General features: G+C 35.5%; 1 protein-coding gene across 3 annotated transcripts in view; it reads right to left on the reverse strand.

Moving 5' to 3' along the window:
* Positions 1–3443: 3443 nt before the first annotated feature.
* scn4ba (sodium channel, voltage-gated, type IV, beta a) overlaps positions 3444–13825 on the reverse strand; it is a 35639-nt gene continuing 25257 nt past the window's right edge. For 2 of the 3 annotated variants that reach the window (XM_084125819.1, XM_084125820.1), the window contains 3 exons: positions 13390–13609; positions 8380–8509; positions 3444–6114 (listed from right to left, as the gene is read on the reverse strand). In XM_084125819.1, coding sequence (XP_083981945.1) covers positions 6021–6114; positions 8380–8509; positions 13390–13609 — 444 coding nt within the window. In that variant the 3' untranslated portion in view covers positions 3444–6020. Of the gene's footprint in view, positions 6115–7138; positions 7218–8379; positions 8510–13389; positions 13610–13825 lie in introns of all 3 variants that reach the window. The other variant, XM_084125821.1, reaches the window with a different exon arrangement.

Here is a 13825-nt window from a genome sequence, read left to right on the forward strand (position 1 = left end):
AACCTTTATTTCTCATAGTGATATATTTATTAGTTTATTCTTTACAATCCAGAGAAATCTACTGTGGTGCATAGTTATGATAAGGGAATATGACACGTTTTTACAAAGGTAAATTTAAAGACAAAAGCTGTACATACATATATTTCTTTAAAATGTTCTCTTTTTTCTGAGTACATGACATGTGTCTATAAGCGTTTAAAGTGCTCAGCCAGAGCCGGTTTTCACAAAACTACTATTATATGCTATTCATTCGGATCTTTTTACCTTTTGTATTATTTTTACCTGTTTAACCACTTCCTTTACAACCTTAAAGAAGAGAAGTTAAATGAAAGGAACGTTCTCCTGGGTGTGCTGATGGGTGGTACAGCAGGGCTTGTTTAAGTAGCTTTGAAACTTGTATCCTTTAGGCTGTTTTCTTGGTTTACATAGGAATACAATCTCTTAAATTTGTCTAGTCTATTTAGTGCACAAAGAATACTTATGCACATCTGTAAATATAAACTTTAAAACTCTACATATGTTCTTATACAATGGCTAGGTTTGGATTAGCATGCTAGCATTCTACTAGTACTATTTTTTACAGTATGCAATATGCAGTTTTCAAAACGCATCTGATTCCTACCACATTTGCTTACGTGTTCAGTATGCATGTGTCATTATTGTTTAAACTATTCAAAATAATTTTTTGGTAATTGAAAAAAAAATTAAAAATAAAAATAAAATATGAATATTATGAAGACCTTAAAAAAACAGTAATTTTGACTTGGCAAAATGAAGTACTAAGTAAAATCAAAATGAAAATTTAAAATATTAAAAATTTAACTTAACATTAATAAATGTGGTAATAGTATATAAATAATACTAGAATTGGTATCCCACAATGCAATGCACCCAATATGACTAGTGGGATTGATTTTAACATCTTTTCTGGATTTATTCCTATTAATTTTTACACAAATTGTTATTTAAAATTGAAAATATATGTTTTATTTCCAACTGGATGGCATTTAGTGAATTAAATTCAAGACTTAAGTCATGTGAGAACAGTGAAGCATAATGCATACTGTTTTGCATACTATTTTTAAAAAAATGTACAGTATTCAATGTATACTGTGCAGTATGCAGTAAGCAGTAAACTTATTAGCAGTGTTGGGGAAAGTTACTTTAAAAGGGAAAGTTACTTTAAAAGGTAATGCATTACAATATTGCGTTACTCCCTAGAAAAGTAATTAATTGCATTGCTTAGTTACTTTTCATAGAAATGTTACGTTACGTTACTTTTGCAGCACTTTTTCTCACCTGGGCTGGGCTTGCTTGCTTGTTTTAATACAAAATAAAAATAAAAGGTTGTACACCAAAAGTGAAATGAATAAACCTTTCAGTTGTGCTGCCATTCTGGATAACGGAAGAATAGGACGCAGGAGAAGAAAGTTCAACACTCTTACTTCAGCAATATATATATAAAAAAATAATAATAATTAAACTCAAATGTGATGTTTAACTAAAGTCATTTTTGATTATTAGTATGGTTAAATTGGATCTTCAAAAGTCAGCAGCAAAGACATTGGTTAATAAATTGAGTTTAAATACATAAAGTATATTTGTGTATTGTAACATATTTAATTATTGCAGGTTTGTGTAATATTCAGAGTTTGTATTTACTGAAACTGTTTTTTGTGCAAGTGAGATGAGCATGTTCACATTGTAGTCTAGAACTACAATAAGCGTCATGTTCACACAGCGCACACAACACCTCAGCACCTGCTCGCGATTTCTCAACATGGAGACAAGAGAGGTGTCAGTCAATAAATTGGAAAACAAAGTAACTTGCGTTTGAAAAAGTAACAAAATATTTTGTTTTAAAATTTAAAAGTAATGCGTTACTTTACTAGTTACTTGAAAAAAGTAATCTGATAACGTAACTCGCGTTACTTGTAATGCTTTACCCCCAACACTGCTTATTTGCCATTCCAAACATAGCCAGTGTGACTGGAATCATTGAATCATTTAAAAATGTTGGAAGTCTTAAAATCCACTAGAGGGAGACAGAGTGTCTTGGAATGTGTTGGAGCACATAGCAGTCCTCACACTCTCTTGGCTTGGCAGTGAGAGCGAGACACCCAGGCAGTAAAATCCAGTTTTTGTTTTTCTTGGAAATCCATTATTTTGTAAGTCAACTTTACAAAATGGCAATCTGCTCCCGTATAGGATCAGATCGAAGAGAGCCAAACTCTCAAATGAATACAAGTACAAGAATTTTAAAAGAGTGCAAGTGGTTTTGGACAACCCACGTATGTAGAACAAATTCTCTCTGCAAAACACAGAGGAACAACTGCGCACATAAAGCACATTTTATATTCCAAATCCCATATTTTCTTTCTACCCAGATCAAGCAGCCTGCCTGAAAATGCAGCTGTAGATATTTACCTTAAAGTAGTAGCTGTAAGTATGTGACATGCATTTTGAGTAAGTAAAATGTATACACTTTTGATAGCACATAATATTTTGGCCTGTTTGGATGAGTATGCTCTTTATATGATATAAATCAGACATTTCCCTTTAGTTTTCCCTGCCATGGTCCTTCAGATCCAGAAAGAAACGCAACCTGCATGACGTGTGCAGATTCATGGCTCATGGATGGAGTGCTGCATTGCAACACTGCAGCTATGCAGCCTGATCAGACATTACTAACCGAACACAGATTTGGCGGAGCTGAGCCAACTATTTCAGCAGACATGAGCAAACGACCAAGAGACTGCATATTTGTGTCTATCTACACAGCTACGCACTATACCAGTGGTTCTCAACTGTCTGCTAACCAAATCAAATGGAGCCAAATGGATCACATGTCTGGTTTTACTGCACAACAGCAGGGAAAATAGTTGCATCACTCGATATATAAATACAAAACAGCTACAAAATAGCCAAATAATAAAGTTAGGAAGAAAAGAAAAATAAATCTGTGGTATTTTGACACATCTTTTACCTGCCACTTGGTAGAAGGTAGTCAAGATTTCTACACAGACAGGTTGTGACCTCCAAAACCATGAACAAAACTACGTTAAATACGGCATTTAGATCTTTGCGCAGTTCATGGAAATATGAACAACTTTCAGTATTTGATTCTGAAGGCATTATTGTTTACTTTTGTACAATAAGCATTATTTCTTACGCCGCTTGATGTCCAGTGAAATGCAAAACCAGTTGAGAACCACCATACTATACTAATCAATAAATATCTGATTTTAATAAATGCAAAATCATTATGAAAAAAGATATATACAAAGTCACAAAAAATGAGCAGAACAGGCATTGGGTTAACATGATTGCTTAAAATAGCTAAATAATAAAAAAGAAGCTCTACTAAAAGTTAAAGTTGCTCATTTGCATACAACAGTCCATTCTTAAGAGCCTATACATCCATGTTTTTTTTGTTTTTTTTTACAATATTGCTGGTCTACGTAATCTCCTTGTTTATGCGATCATTTAATCCATAAATACACTGGCTGAAAATGACAAAAGGCAACAAGCTGTATGAAGCATAACATATTAAAAAAATCAATTAAAGAGGCCATGTGAACAGCTCTACAACAGTTAGGACACTCAGCGCTAATCACATGACTGTACAGTGCATCTGACAGACAGAGCGGCACCAAACCCTTTCTCCAAATCATGGCTTATTTTGACACATTTACGGACGCAATTTAAAGGGATTAAATGAAAACTGTCTATAAATACTTGGATTTCATACCGCTCTGTCAAAAGCATCCCAAACAGTTGAGATTGCCAAAGCCCCCTGATTTCTAAAATAGAGTCAAGTGATTTGGAAGACTGCTAATATGTGCACATATAAGAGATACAGCCATTCAAAGAGACTAATTATTCCTGTTCCCCTATTCGTGATATCACCACTGCAGCTATTCAACTTCATATTCAAATATCCTGCGATAAATTCTACATCACTCTTCGCTCTACATATACAATGCACATTCAAAACATGTATCTTTATGAATAAAGTGCCCAGAAACAGCCCCTCTGAATTTGCCATAACTACAACCACTGTGTACATTCATCTTTGGGTTATGGCGGAAGACTAGTGAGGGTTTCATTGCATTTTTGCTGAACATTCGCAAAGTGACATTCATCACATGTTATGAATTTGTCAAAATATTTATACTTAAACCAGATATGGATATGAGCGAGAATTGTGCATTTATGGGGTTTCCAATATAAAAGGAAAGAGGAAGACAAACGAAACTAGATGAAGGCAACAGCTAAATCATCCACCGTTCCACTAGCAGTTCTGTTTTGGCACTTGAATCTTAAATAACTCCTGAAACCTTTGGAAAGTTGGCTTGTTTTGATAAACAGAATTCGCTTTAACATCTTACAGAACAAAAAGTCTTTTCTGCAATTTTTTGTGTTTTCGTAAGTTAGCATCGAGCTAATCTGATCTATGAGAAGATTTGAGAGGTTCACGCTAATGCTAGTCACATGTAAGTAGCCACTGAGAGGCATGTGAGGTATTACAATACATTATATTTTGTCACAAAAGTTTTTCACTTATGTATGTATAGTGTGATGATATGAAAACAGTATTCTTAGCATAGCATCTGTGAGGACTGGTGCAGGTTAGCGCACAGAGGTTGCTAGCTTGCTCGTTCAGATGTCAAAAGTCAACATTAGCAGTTAGCAACAATGGCGGTATGATGTCCTGTGGAGTCTGGATGGTATGATGTTATGAACTAGCGAGGGTGATGTATACGACAAGCACAGATTGATCAGTCATGTTTAGATCACGCAAGGAAAGACAAGAGAACACGATTCGGAGAAATGGATACATAGTACACTAGATGTACCGTATAAAACATTCACATGCATTAGGAAAAGTTATTGGTTATTTTTGTCGAAAGCAGCATCAGAAGATCATTCATTTACAGGGAGTTGGTTTCTGGGGATTGTCTTTATATTGGTGTTTATTGTCTAGGTTTTTTTGTGTTGCTTTTTTTTTAATGTGAGCATTGTATAATTTATTTATATAGCATTTAAAGGCTCCCAGGAAGCATGTGGAGCTTGAAGCGTTTACAGGCACCTGTGTTTTATCTAAAGCAGAAAACATGAAAAAGAAATGAATAGAATAAACTGTGCTTGGCTGGATCCAGTATATACACCCCTTATCTGCATCTCTGGTAAGTCTTTTTTCCCACTTCTGACCCTTTAAAGAACGCTATTAGACATGAAAAATACTCTACGCAACCTAATTTTCACACACAAAATGTGTCAGAACACAATTTACAATGAATGGCAAGTTAGTGTTGTATTATCAGCATTGCCACAAGGGGTGCTATTGCGTAGAGTGTGTTTCTGGCCTTCAAGTGCACTCGCATCCTGCTCTTTATGACTCATTATCACTTGTAAAATTGGTCGGAGAGGTTGATAATCAGAATCGGTTAGCTGCTTGAATTGGTGGTAAACATATTCCAATGTCAAGAGGCACCCATGGTTTTATGCGTAAATTGTTTAGTATTTTTCCATAAAGGCGTTTGTTTTGTTACCGACTTCTCAGCTTGTGAGTGATTCCACCTCAGGATCATTTGGAATGCAGTGTGAAGAAGATGTATAAAGTTGCACGAGAAAGGTTTATCTGAAACATTTCGTTATGTGGTTCTTGTGCTGTCGAGCATTGAAAGGATATGGCAGTTTGTGAAGAAGGCAGTGTGAGTGTGCTGTGTCTCACAGACAAGACAGAGCAGAATGCAAGCACACCCAAGCGTCACCCATCATCTGCTTTCTGTTAGTATTACAATAATGCTTTTCTGTCCGGCAAAGGGTATGTGATCCAGCCTACAGCACTTCATATTTTTCCTCAAGCACAGTCTAAAATATATGGTGACATATTTATATAGCATTTTTCTCATGAGATAAAGAGAATAAAACTGTCCATTGTTATGACTTTCTTTCAATCTGTTATAGTTATGCATGTATACATATGCTCACATATGTACACATACATGCTGTTTTCATGCCTTTGGTGTTGGTTTGCTGTCTGCTTTGGTTCCCGGGAGGCCATTTTCTGTATTGTCATTCCCTGAAGAGCTCACAAGGCACTCTTTACTATAGGAAAGAGGGAAAAAAAAGACATAGACATTGTAGGACATTGTAACTTTGCCTTGACATAAAAATGTCAATTTATCTGATACTTAAGGTGTGGTCACATTTACTGGTGTTCTGAGAATTTTCAATAGTCATGTATTTCATGAATACACGAGATTGGGAATTCTGCGTGAGGACAAACGATTTACCCATGTAAATTTCACAACTGATTCAAGCTGATCACATGGATTCAACAGGCTGACCAACCCGAAAGTTCAGTTCTGTGTGAGCTGTGCTTCATGGTCACTGCTCTACTGACAACAGACAATGGGCCTTCTATTGCCCATGACCTTTTTGATAATGTGACCGCACCCTATCCCTTATGACATAATTTCATGTTTTTATGTTGTATAATTTTAAACTACATCATAAAAATATTACTCTTTTAATAAGAATGTGTTCTTAAGAATGATGTAATGAATTTTATTTCAGACAGAGGATATAGAGAAATGTTGTCCTGTGAGGGATGACCCCATCACCATTACCCAGAATGCCTTGTTATTGACATTTACTCAAAATGACAGAATGATATTTTTTGACATTTGCTCTGGTCTCACAGGGAGTTTTATAACAGTCACCATGTCAAAGTCACCAGAAGAGCACTGGACCCCAGAGAGTCGCTTCTGTTAGTGTGCAGCACACATGCCAACATTTACAGAGAACAGAAGGGAAGATGACTCTGCATATTTTTTTTGTGATGTTGCAATCTATCTATCTATCTATCTATCTATCTATCTATCTATCTATCTATCTATCTATCTATCTATCTATCTATCTATCTATCTATCTATCTATCTATCTATCTATCTATCTATCTATCTATCTATCTATCTAATACTGTATTAGAAACTTACATTGTTTGAAAATATTGATTTATAAAGAAAGCAGATATGTTCCTAATTTTGAGAATCTTTTTTTTTTTTTTTGTGTGTGTAGGCTAGTCCACTGGTAGTGTACATAAGAATTTACTTCAAATCTACTTAACTCTTTCCAAGCCATTGATGACATTTTCTGGCAATCCATGTTTTCACTGTTATATTGTAGGGGGCGCTATTACACATGCTCTGAAAGTACAGAATCTCCAGATCAAAACACAGGTGAAGAAGAAGCAGAAACAAGCAATAGAAGCATTGCTGACGTGCATGTAATCTAACGTGATCATCAGACATTAAACGGCATATAAATCAAAACTAGCTAACGTTACAGAATGAAATGTCGAACCCAGGAAGAGGTACAGGACTATGGGCAAGCTATGGGGTGTTGATGAAAGTAATACTCATTCTTTGTTTTGATCATCGTTCTGAATCCCATCCGGGCGTAGTCTTTGACAAAAACGTTATTTTCTCAGTTGTTGTTGCTTTTTTTGTTTCTGAAACTTACCCACATTCAAGTGTTGATAAAAAAGAATGCATGACGCTAGAATGAAATCATGCATTCTTAAGCAGAGGGTTATATATTCTAGAGCAGAGGCTCTTTTCTTTCTTTTGATAAATTGCATGTTCAGATATTCATACAACAAAATATTCTGGGGGCCATGAAAGATTTGTGAAAAAAAAATAATAAAAAAAATGCTGCCGTGGCTTGCAACTTTAAAAAAAAATGCTGGCGGGGAAAGAGTTAAAAGTCTATTTAAGTATAAAAATGAATACCTAAATAGGAACATAGTAGTATACTTAAAGTGAAAAAATAACATAAATACAAAATAAGTATGATGTTAAGTTCCCTTAAAGAAGACTATTTGCAGAATAGAGCTACTAAACAACTAGTTTACTGAGAGAGTATACTTCTAAGTGTACTTTCATAAACTAAAAAATGTGCTACAAGTATTTAACAAGTAAACTGTCAGTATATAAGTTCGCCTGTAGTATAGTTGCAGTAAAAACGAAAAATGTATTTGTAAAATAGTTTTGTACTCAAAGTTTACACTTAAAGTATACTTATATAAGTATACTTGTATACACTAAAAAGTCCTGAGTAGTAATTAGTACACTTACAAGTATACTACTTGTACATTGATATCAGTATACTTACTACATACTTACTACTACTTGCAACAAAAATATACTTGAACTTTACTTGAGTATACTGTTTTTTTTTGTAAGGGATGTATCTTAACACACAACCAAGGGCAGGCTAAAATTCATTGATTAGGTTATAATCTAGTCATAAAAAGTAAGGGAACACTCATTACTGTATAGATTTTGACTCAGGATAAAACTGACTTACTTCTTCTCCTGGACCTGGCTTAGAACGGCGAGGACTACAGCTTTCACCACCATTATGAGAATGATCAGGCCTATGACCCCTCCGAGTACGGACACAATGATTACGGTCAATGTGTTGTCCACCTCTTTCACTGCAAAGACAAACACGTGTCGAGATGCTTTGAGTGCTATAACACATCTTGAAAAAACACACTGTTTAAAGTACATATAATTACCCTAGTGAAAAATAAATATATTAAGCACTTTAGTTATCCAGAAATAGTGCACTTTGCTTATCTCATCTACACACAGACGTTAGAAAACCATACATTATTACAAGGAACAATATTAACACACGAGGGAAGTCATTGTTGTGTCCATGAAGATGTGAAAAAATAGGTATAAATCTTGCTTACACATTTACCCAAACTATTATACGCCTGTTTAACCGAAGCTAATTTGGGTGGGTTTCTCCCATCCCCATACAATGTCACTTCTCTGTCTTTTATATCGAAAGCCAAATGGTTCAGAATTCACGTGCTTTTGACCGCCGTATCAATATTAAAACGACGTCTTCATAGCGCCGCCAGGAGAGTCATCATTAACTCTCTGCCCATTTCGTGTTTTTAGCCCAAATCAACTCAGATACAGCCTACATAAACAAATGCACTTTGCATTTGTTTATGTAGAAGTGCTACATAACACTTGTTATGTTGCACAAGGCTTAATTTAAAGAAGAAAGAAAAAACATAAATAATTTAAACTATGTGACATTATGATAACAAACTAACAGTAAAATGTTCTGGAAAAAATATTACTTTTATAGCACAATAACCTGTTTTTGGAATTAGCAGTTTACGTCTTATAATAATTACAAATTCAGAAATGCAGGTTTGTTGTGACTGTGAGTGCAAATCTCAACATTCAATTTCAGATTTTTATTTGACAGGTTTTCACATCAGAGCTGTAAGTGTAAATTTTAGCATACAAGTTTTCAGATTCAACTGAACTTCCTTTTCTACGTGCAATTCACACTGAGCACTTTATTATAACTATTAATGTCTACGCTGTCTTCTACCCTGGTAATCCAGAGTTCTCGCGAGAGCACAAGTTGAATTTGCTCAGCGAGTTACTCCGGTGTTGAGTAATACATGCTCATTAAATATGCCCTTGTATCCGAGCTGCACCAATCACATCGGGTTATCTGATATAGGCGGGCCAGAGGCGAGCTAAACAGAAGACGACAGCGCTGTGACGTCGAAGTCATTAGTAAACATTGCAAGATGGCTATGGATGAATACCAGTTGTTTGAAACGGCTTTGGCCGCTAGACTTGGCTTTTTATCTAAAACAGGAACAGAAGACGCCGCCACGTTTTTGCTGTTTTGCCGACCGGATACGGCAAGAGTCTAATCTACCAGTTAGCTCCGCTGGTAGCTAAGCTTATGGGGGTTTATTGTTGTGATTGGTCGTAGTGTTATCCAATTGGGTGCAGTGAGATTTTCAAATGCATGCTTGGTGCCGCCCCTCGAGCTGGGCGATTTTCATTAGTCGACGCCAGACCATTAATCTTTTAGATTTAGTTATGAATTTCCAGGCTAGCTGTCTTCATGAAGTGCTGAAATGTCAATACAGTATCTTTATGACATGGCCTATAGTCAGGAAAAGAAGAACCAAAAGCGGGAATATGTAGGAAATCAAACTTTATTAATGAAAGAAGATCAGAGGGAATCATTTCTTTAATTTATTTTTATTATTTTATTTTTATTTTTTTATTTTTTTACTGGGCCGGTCAAGGCTTTCATAGTTTTCATTTAGGCTACGTGACTGTGGAGACCTGCGTTTATTTTCATTTTTTATTTAGTTTTATCAATATTTTGATTTTGAATTAGTTTTATTTTTATTTTTCGTGTTATTTTAGTTTAATTTTAAGCAATTTCGTTATGTGCTTTTGTCATTTAAAAAAAAAAAAAATGCTATTTAGGTTTAATTTAGGCTATATTAAATTATTTAGGCCTAGCCTATACATAATTTAGCTATAGGCTATTTAAGTTTAGTCTAAGTTTTTATTTCTTTCCAGTTCATAATTTTAGAGCTTCAACTTCAACTTATTTCAGTCTATTGCAAGGCAACATTAATATTATAGGCCCATTTTATTTAGCCTAATTTCAGCTTTATTTCAGTTAACTTAATGCTTAATGTTACGAATTATTTAGGCTAATGCGGCACACTCAGACAGGCCACCCCACAAAAATAAAGTTTGATTTGCTACAGATTCCCAGCTTTTGGGTCTTATTTTCCTGACAGGCCATGTCATGATGATACATTGACATTTCAGCACTTCATGAAGGCAGCGACATTAATAGCCTAGTTCTAAGCCACATGGCTAACTCCATCCTATCGCACTCAATGAGTTGATTAACTCATCCCGTGCTGATTTGATTATCTGAACGTGCTCCTCCCAAACTTTGTTATATTTAATTTAAATATAATTTAATGAATGAATTTAAGGGATTGCATAAAGGGAAATTAAGGGATTATGCGCAAATTAGCTGGGCATTTATGCGATCCCTAATCGCAGTTAGACATCTGAAATGATTTGACTCTACAGACATTTTTTCTGGTCTCTGATAACGGGAGGGGCGAGCCAGACTACATCGCGCCGGATCTTAAGCTAGACCTTTTTATTTTATTTTTTTATTTTTATTTTTTCTTGAACAAAATTAATTTACATTTACACTTCACACTCAAAGTCATTTACAGTGTGTTTACACCGCAAAACAAACCCTCTCCTTCCCATTTTCGCACTCTTCCAAACGGGATTGTCCTCTCCGACTTGCGGTAGAGTCTTCAAACTCAGTAGAGGAGGGGCCATGTAGATGAGCTCATAAATCTGCATTTTGAGTGGCGTGTAGCGTCAATTTAACATCTATCGGCGAGTGCCGTTATTTTAACGCGTGGCGGCGTGTGACGTTAACTTATCGCCAGACGGTGCTTATTTAACGCCTGGCAGCGTTATGAAGACGGCGTTTTAATATTGATACAGCGGTCAAAAGCATGCGAATCGTGAACCATTTGGCTTTCGATACTCCTCGGCTGTGAACCGCTCCTGGCGTGCGCCTGGCAAATCCGCCGTTATAATAGCAATCCGCCATGGAACAAGCGCGCCTGCTCTTAAAGGGAATGTGAGATGTCACTCTGATTTGTTTATTTCAAGTTACGCCCAAACCACACCTATGAATAATGAAGCTACTTCAGACCAACCCATTTTAGATTTGCGTCGGGCGCAAGAGTCATTTATCCCGCCGGTATAATAGCAACAGCGCCCAAGACCCGCCCACAAAGTTACTTGCGTTTCGCGTTTGATACTTTTTCTCAATCTGTTTTGTCATCTGTTTCTAACAGATGCTGTAAGGGCAGAATTTAAAAACACAACTTTTGCCTACAGCGAAAATGTAACACTGAGTAAATAAAATAAAATAATTGAATTTCTTAAATATTTAAGAACTACTTCAGTAATTTATTTTTGTTGAATCCTCTGTTGACCTGTTATGATTAAATGCACAATACAATGAATTGTATTTGAGTTCTACCTGTTGAGTATAAAATTAATATCGCATGGATAAAAGAAATTTACAGGAAATGTGTTTAGAGTTGCAAAAAAATAATCAAGAAGAAAGTTTTATAATTATGACTTTAACCTTTTTAATAATTTACCCACACTTTGAATATCGGGTAGGCTATAAATGTATTTCTATAGCACTTTTCACAATTTTGCATGGTTGCAAAGCAGCTTTACTTACATATAGAAAGTAGTTACAGAAGTAAATATATGTAATTATGACAAAAAAAAAACCACACAAAAAAACAACAACATATAGTCAGTTTGAAATGGTGAAAGAAATGCACATACCTGATCAGAAGTTTTATTACTTTAATTATTCCTAATACACTCCCGTTGCACTGAAATGTGCATTTCTGCAGATTATATTTAATGTTGTGTCTGCAGGCTTTATTTCTTCAACAGCCTCAAGTTTAACGCTCTTTCATATTCTATACTGTTTCACGTTTATTTTCATGCACTGCTTACTGCGCCTTAATTGAGACTTTTCTCGTCGGTTTGTGATATAATTTGTGCTGTCATTAATAGAAAAATCTGTTTGCTTATAGTAGTATAGAAAGAACACAAATTAACCGCAGTTTTGCTTGCATATACGCGTGGTGGGCGCAACTGGTGAAATGAGTGAGCTTGTGTGGCAGCGAGGTTCCTGGTTCGAATCCAGTCTGTTGTCAGAAGATGAAGATGAGGATGATGAACTGAAGACAGGATCAAAATATCAAAATAGTATAATAAAACAAAAGGGTGAACAGGTGTAACAGTATGTAGAAAAACACACGCATACACAAACAACGACCAACACTAAAGACTGAAAACAAAGGAACTAAACATACAGAGATAACAAACTAAATGATGAGCAGCTGTGGTGGAGGATTAGTGTCCATGGTGACGGATGAGTGGCGGGAAAACAGAACAAAGGAAACATGTGACTGAAGACAAAAAAACTAAAAGTCCATGAAGGTGACACTAACTGAACATAAACGTGACATCCATAGTAGTTCCTACATCAATGTACATACTGTTCCCATTGTCTCACTGATGTTACCGGATAAGGAAGTTACTGGTAGGCCTATAGGTTACTGGATGTGTCTGTAAAATGTCAGTAAAAGGCAAAATCTTAAGCTGTGCCATTATTTATAAAGATATTGTATTTGAAGCACACAATAATGATGCCAATAGCACACTTCAAGTTTACTCTTGCAGTGTACTGTAATTGAATCCTGCATTTCAAAATGTAAGTACAAGCTGAACTTCACCACTCCTTTTTTTTTTGGACAACTAAAATGCATTTAGTATAAAATAAGTTGTTCCAATTTAACAGACTTTAAGTATACAAATTTAATCAATTGTGCTTAAGTATACTATTTTTTTCACTAGGGTAAGACCTTTTGCAAAACTGAGAATGGAAACTTACATTCGTCCACCACATAAAGAGTGAAAATGGCACTATGGTTGCGTTCCTTCTCCTTAGGGTTGCGGGCGAAGCAGATGTACTCTCCCTGGTCCTCGAAGGTGACGTTATGCAGTAAGATGGAGATGTTATTTTTCTTGCTGGAGCCAACAAACTCCACCCGCTCATGATAGATTTTTACATTAGGTTCTACTCCTTCTGCTGGGATAGTGGCCTCACAAAGCTGAGGGAACAGATCACGGGACATAAATATATGCCACCGCATTAGAAACAAAACATCAAACTAAGTGCTATGTATTTATTTTTGCTTGAATTCACTTTCAAGATAAATATTTCTCAAAATATACACTGTTTAAATGGGTCATGAATTGAGGAATCAAATTTTCCTTGAGCTTTTGACATATAAGAGGTCATCATACTATAAGAATATATAGTTTCA

Source organism: Abramis brama (assembly GCF_963993115.1).
Source record: "Abramis brama genome assembly, chromosome: 10".
Lineage (NCBI taxonomy): Eukaryota > Metazoa > Chordata > Actinopteri > Cypriniformes > Leuciscidae > Abramis > Abramis brama.